Source organism: Otolemur garnettii, unplaced genomic scaffold, assembly GCF_000181295.1.
Source record: "Otolemur garnettii isolate 467f Iridium unplaced genomic scaffold, OtoGar3 scaffold00053, whole genome shotgun sequence".
Lineage (NCBI taxonomy): Eukaryota > Metazoa > Chordata > Mammalia > Primates > Galagidae > Otolemur > Otolemur garnettii.
The window spans coordinates 6,689,309-6,695,094 of NW_003852448.1; the positions used below are offsets into that span (position 1 = coordinate 6,689,309).

Consider the following 5,786-nt stretch of genomic DNA (forward strand, 5'->3'; position numbering starts at 1 on the left):
GCTATCCCCCTGGGTAGAGTGCTGTGGCATCACAGCTCACAGCAACCTCCAACTCCTGGGCTCAAGCGAGTCTCCTGCCCCAGCCTCCCAAGTAGTTGGGACCACAGGTGCCTGCCACAACGTTCGGTTATTTTTTGGTTGCAGTCGTCATCATTGGTGGTGGGTCCAGGCTGGATTTGAACCTGCCACCTTAGGTATATGTGGCTGGCACCTTAGCCAGTTGAGCCACAGGCGCTGAGCCCAGAAAGGTCTTTTAAATAAATTTCAAGTTAGAAAAGAAGGATCTAACCAAGAGCATAGAATTGCATCAGGAGCACTGGTGAAGGGGTAAAGTCCCTTCATTTTAGTAATAAAGTGTTCAAGATAAAATGGAAATATCATTTTTTTAATAGAGGAGAATGATGTTAGGGGTGATGGTATTTGAAAATCCTCTTAGCATGTAGTTTGCTTTCTGAGAAAGTTCCTGTAAGATATTTGGAGTTTGAGTCTCTTGAATTGTCAAAGGTGATAGAGTCAAGTTGTATTCTTTTCAAATATTTAACTTTTAGAATGGCTAATGGAGCACATGTTTGTTTTAAAATCAATGGTAATTTCATTCATTCATTTGTCCATTCATTCATTATTTTTGAGACAGAGTCTCAATCCCTTGCCTTTAGGTTGAGTATGTGACATCACATAGTTCACAGCAGCCTCAAATTCTTGGGCTCAAGGGAACCTCTACAGGCAGACTACAGGCACCTGCCACAATGCCCAGCTAGTTTTCTATTTTTAGTAGAGATGGGGGTCTCTCTCAATAGAGTGCTGTGGCGTTACAACTCATAGCAACCTCAAACTTTTGTGCTTAAGCTATTCTCTTGCCTCAGCCTCCCATGTAGCTGGGACTACAGGTGCCCTCCACAATGCCTGGTTATCTTTTGTTTCAGTTGTCATTGTTGTTTAGCAGACCTAGGTTGGGCTTGAACCTGCCAGCCTCGATGTATGTGGCCAATGCCCTACTCAACTGAGCTGCAGGCATCGAGCCTAGAGATGGGGTCTTGCTTTTGCTCAGGCTGGTCTTGAACTCCTGAGCTCAAGCAGTTTACTAGCCTTTACCTCCCAGAGTGCTAGGATTACACGCGTGAGACACCACACCTGGCCTGATAATTCTAATTTATATGTATCATGAAGAAACTTTTAAAAAGTTTGTTAGTTTGAAATACATTTGTTCAATAGACTGACTGCTATAATCCTAAATATAAGAGTTTTAGTAGTTATTACTAGGATGAAATGTCTTTGAACCTGTTGTAATTTGAGTACAGAGAAAAGTATATCATGCTTCACATTGCTTTGGTTATTTTGCAGTAGAAAATAAATACGATACCATTAATAATATATAGTGAACTATTGTTTCCTGTATTAGTAAACTGTTGTTTGTTCTTTTTATTATGATATATATGTTATAAATAAATTAACCAATGATTAATATAGACAAATGACTCTATATATTCTTATTTACTGTTCAGCGGAAATCAAAGAACAATCTGCAGAGGAGGATGTTGAAGCAGAAGTGGACAGCACCAAACAGCCAGTCCCAGCTCTTCAGCGGTCTGTGTCTGAGGAATCTGCAAACTCCCTGGTCTCTGTTGGTGTAGAAGCCAAAATCAGGTTAGAGAATGAATGCAGCTGGATTGGATCTTAGTTATGGGGAAAAAGGCAGTGAATTTACTATGGAGAAAATTCAGGGAGTATAAGCTTAGGATGTAAGTGTGGATGGAATCTTACCATTGTATCTTTAAATTTAAGGCTGATACCTTTGTGTGTAGTTGGAGTTGCCTTAGCCCAGTACAGAATATTACCAAAATGTTATTTTTGGCAGAAGAAATAACTGAACATTTAGGAGAAGCATTAATTTATAATACTATCTGTAAACTTAAGTTTATATTTTTGTACCTTCATCTCTTACCCATTCTTTTTTTTTTTTTTTTTTTTGAGACAGAGCTTCACTATGTTGCCCTCAGTAGAGTGATGTGGCATCACAGCTCACAGCAACTCAAACTCTTGGGCTTAAGGGATTCTCTTGCCTCAGACTCCCAAGTAGCTGGGACTACAGGTGCCCGCCACAACACAACACCTGGCTATTTTTCGTTGCAGTTGTTTAGCTGGCCTGGGCTGGGTTTGAACCCAACCACCTTCTGTATGTGGTTGACGCCACAATGACTGTGCTGAGCGCAGGTGCTGAGCCCTCTTCCCCATTCTTAAATAAAAAGAAACCTAGGATGTTATAATCTATCAGTATATAAATATAATTAAGCTTTTGAAGTTTAATGGTTTTTAGACCTTACTTGAAAGGTATGAATAAAACAACTTATTAGTCAGTTCATTGCATATTCCCATCTTCTTGAAGTGTTTTCTTCCTTTTCCTTGTATTGTACTTCACCCTTTATTTTTTCTCTCCCTGGTTGTTGCAGAGATTCTCCATCTTTATAATATTTGCATCCTCAGGGTTGAGTTCTCAGATATCTGGTCTACATTATGTTTCTGTTCATGCCGTAGGAGAGAAAGCTCATTCAGTCTGATAGCTGTGAACTCTGTGTGTGTCCTTAAAAGTCTCAGAGCTCATCTTTACATGAACTCAAGACATTGATGTTCATGCATCTGTTTGACATCTCCATTTGGAAGTGCATTAGAACCTTGCCTTTAATGTGTCTACAACCTCTCTGGATTCTGCCTCTCCCCCTGCCCCAAATCTTCACCCCAGGGCTTTCCCATTTCAATGAATAATACCAGTATTCACCCAGTTGCTTAGGCTGAAAAAACTTTGGAGTTAATCGTTTTCTATCTTTCCTTATACTTAATAACTTTACTTTAGAAGCTAATTCAAATATTTCTTAGTATCTTGATTCAAACCACTGTTATCCTTTGGAGGCTGTAATAGCCTTTCAACTATTCTTTTTGTTTCTTCTTTTTACCTTTGCACAGTCCATAGCTGAGGAAAATTACAATAATGACTGTAATCTTTTCTCTCCCTTGCATTCTGTCTGATGATGATTATTTAAATTATGTTTATGATTTCAAGTATGTTCGCAAGGCATGATTTGGCCCTGGCTGTCTGTTTGATGTCATTTGTCACATAAAGTGTTCTCACTACCTCGATCCACCTCCCACACACCCTGATCAGGTTTCTGTCTGAGGGCCTTTGAACCTGCTTTGCTGTCAAATGGCTTACCTCCCAGAGAAGCCTCCCTAAACATACCAGCTGATAATGCTTCTTCTGTGAAGTATCATGGCTAACTTGATTTCACTCAGCTCGTGGAAAGGAGCACATGATGTGAATCTAGAAAAAGGTTATGTAAGTGCTGGTTATACTATAATCTTCCCTCTCCCAATTTTTTTTTTTTTTGGGGTAGGTTTGAATGTTGTCAAAATAAAAGAGTAGGACAGAGTAAATGAAACATCAGCCCCCACTACGTTTTGTGTGGTAATCCTGCTTTGCTTTTATTTGTGGCACTTAACTATGTTCTGGGATTCAGTTGGTGATATTTGTCTCCCTGCCTGTCATGTGAGTTCTGTGAGGGCATCTCTTGGTTGGCTTGTTCAGGGCTCTTTCCTTGCACCTGATAGTTCCTGAGAGAGGTGAGGTGTTGAATAAACATTCATGAATGAATAAAGGCATCCATTTCTAATAATAAAAAAAATTGACATTTTTCATAGAGTCCTTTAAAATTGTCTTTTTAAAAAATCTTGATCTCTAATTGTATTTGAAATCCTTTTTCTTGCTACAGATTTTTTGGCAACAAATCTGCAGGTTCCTAAATTAATATCTTTAGCATTTTTGGGGGAGCCATTCATCAAGGGTATAAAATACCAGATTATAGTAAATGCATTTTTTTTTTTTTTTTTGAGACAGAGCCTCAAGCTGTCCCCCTGGGTAGAGTGCCGTGGCATTACAGCTCACAGCAACCTCCAACTCCTGGGCTCAAGCAAGTCTCCTGCCTCTGCCTCCCAAGTAGCTGGGACCACAGGTGCCCGCCACAACGCCCAGCTATTTTTTGGTTGCAGCCATCATTGTTGTTTGGCGGGTCCGGGCTGGGGATTCGAACCCGCCACCTTAGGTGTACATGGCTGGCGCCTTAGCCGGTTGAGCTATAGGCGCCGAGCCAGTAAATGCATTTGTTAGGTAAATTTAGGGTGACCAGACACCCCGATTTTGGCGGGACAGTCCCCGCTTTTCAACAATTTGTCCCGCATCTCGCAGCATTTTTAAAAAGTCCCGATTTTTGGCTCGGCGCCTATAGCTCAACCGGCTAGGGCGCCAGCCACGTACACCTAAGGTGGCAGGTTCGAGTCCCCAGCCCGGACCCGCCAAACAACAATGACGGCTGCAACCAAAAAATGGCCAGGCGTTGTGGCGGGCGCCTGTGGTCCCAGCTACTTGGGAGGCGGAGGCAGGAGACTCGCTTGAGCCCGGGAGTTGAAGGTTGCTGTGAGCTGTAATGCCATGGCACTCTACCCAGGGGGACAGCTTGAGGCTCTGTCTCAAAAAAAAAAAAAAGTCCCGATTTTTGGAAAGAATGCACGAACGGGCTGGAGAACAAGAAGAGAATATACGTTTTTCGGCCGCCATATGGCTATTTCGACAGAATATGAGTTTTATATTATTTTTGTTAATTTTATAATGTTAAACTGTAATAAATAATTGCTGACAAGTGATTATCGAGAACTGCTTATCAAAGTTTGCATTGTTGTCAGGCCCTGCGTGCCCCTGCACTGCCCCCGCGCCATGTTGTCCCGCCTTACAGATGTTAGAATCTGGTCACCCTAGGTAAATTCTCTCCTATAGTTGTGTCTTGGATTAGAAATAAGTTGGTAATATAGAATTAGAATTAAATTGTGCTTGATTGAATAGAATTTAAAATTCTGCCTAAATGTTATCTTAAAATTCTAAAAAGGTTTTTGTAGTTTGCTTGATATCACCATAAGCTTATCTTTTCTTGAAAATCTACTCTGTTTTATCCTGACAGAAATTAGAAATGGTAATGCATATGTGGAATTGAGAATATTTGCTGGTTTTATAGCAGGCATCTGAGAACCTCCTGAGTGGATTCTATTCCTGTTTCTAGAGCTGCTCATGGAACCCACTGTAGTTTTTCCCTTCTTCACTTGGTTCTTCTGCAGATCATAAGGAGGGACTATGTTATCTTTCTTTCCTTTGGGTCTGCAGGCACCCACAATGCTAGCTTTTCTACTTTGAGTAGAGACAGGGTCTAGCTTCTGCTCAGTCTGGTCTTGAACTTCTGAGCTCAAGCAGTCCTCCTGCCTTGCCCTCCCAGTGTGCTAGGATTATAGGTGTGAGCCACAATTATTCTGAAATGTTTGATTACCTTCACTTTGTACCACCTTTCCTAATTCCTTGATGATTTAAATAGTCATATAAAAGTATTTTCTTTATGGATCTATTCAATGGCAATATTTCTGAGGTTTTGTAAGCTTGAGAATAATTTTATTATACCTTCACACTTCAGTGATCATTTTGAATACATAATTGAAGGCTAAGGTATTTTTCTGTGGTACTTTAAATATATTTCTTGATTTTCTAACGAGTGCTGTTATAATCAATGTTGAGAAAGCTAATGTCTATTTGATTGTTGTTCCTCACAGGTAATGTTTCTAGGGGAAGAAACAAACCAGATATGGGGCGTGCTAAAAGAAATGTGTGCTTAGGCTCGGCTCCTATAGCTCAACCGGCTAAGGCGCCAGCCACATACACCTAAGGTGGCGGGTTCAAATCCCCAGCCCGGACCCGCCAA

The 5,786-nt window shown here is 40.9% G+C and overlaps 1 protein-coding gene across 6 annotated transcripts in view; it reads left to right on the forward strand.

Annotated features, from left to right (window-relative positions):
- Positions 1 to 5,786, forward strand: part of KMT2C (lysine methyltransferase 2C) — a 218,552-nt gene that overhangs the window by 32,567 nt on the left and 180,199 nt on the right. For all 6 annotated transcript variants that reach the window (XM_023514453.1, XM_023514454.1, XM_023514457.1 and 3 more), the window contains exon 2: positions 1,503 to 1,644. In XM_023514453.1, the coding sequence (XP_023370221.1) occupies positions 1,503 to 1,644 (142 nt within the window). The remainder of the gene's footprint in view (positions 1 to 1,502; positions 1,645 to 5,786) is intronic.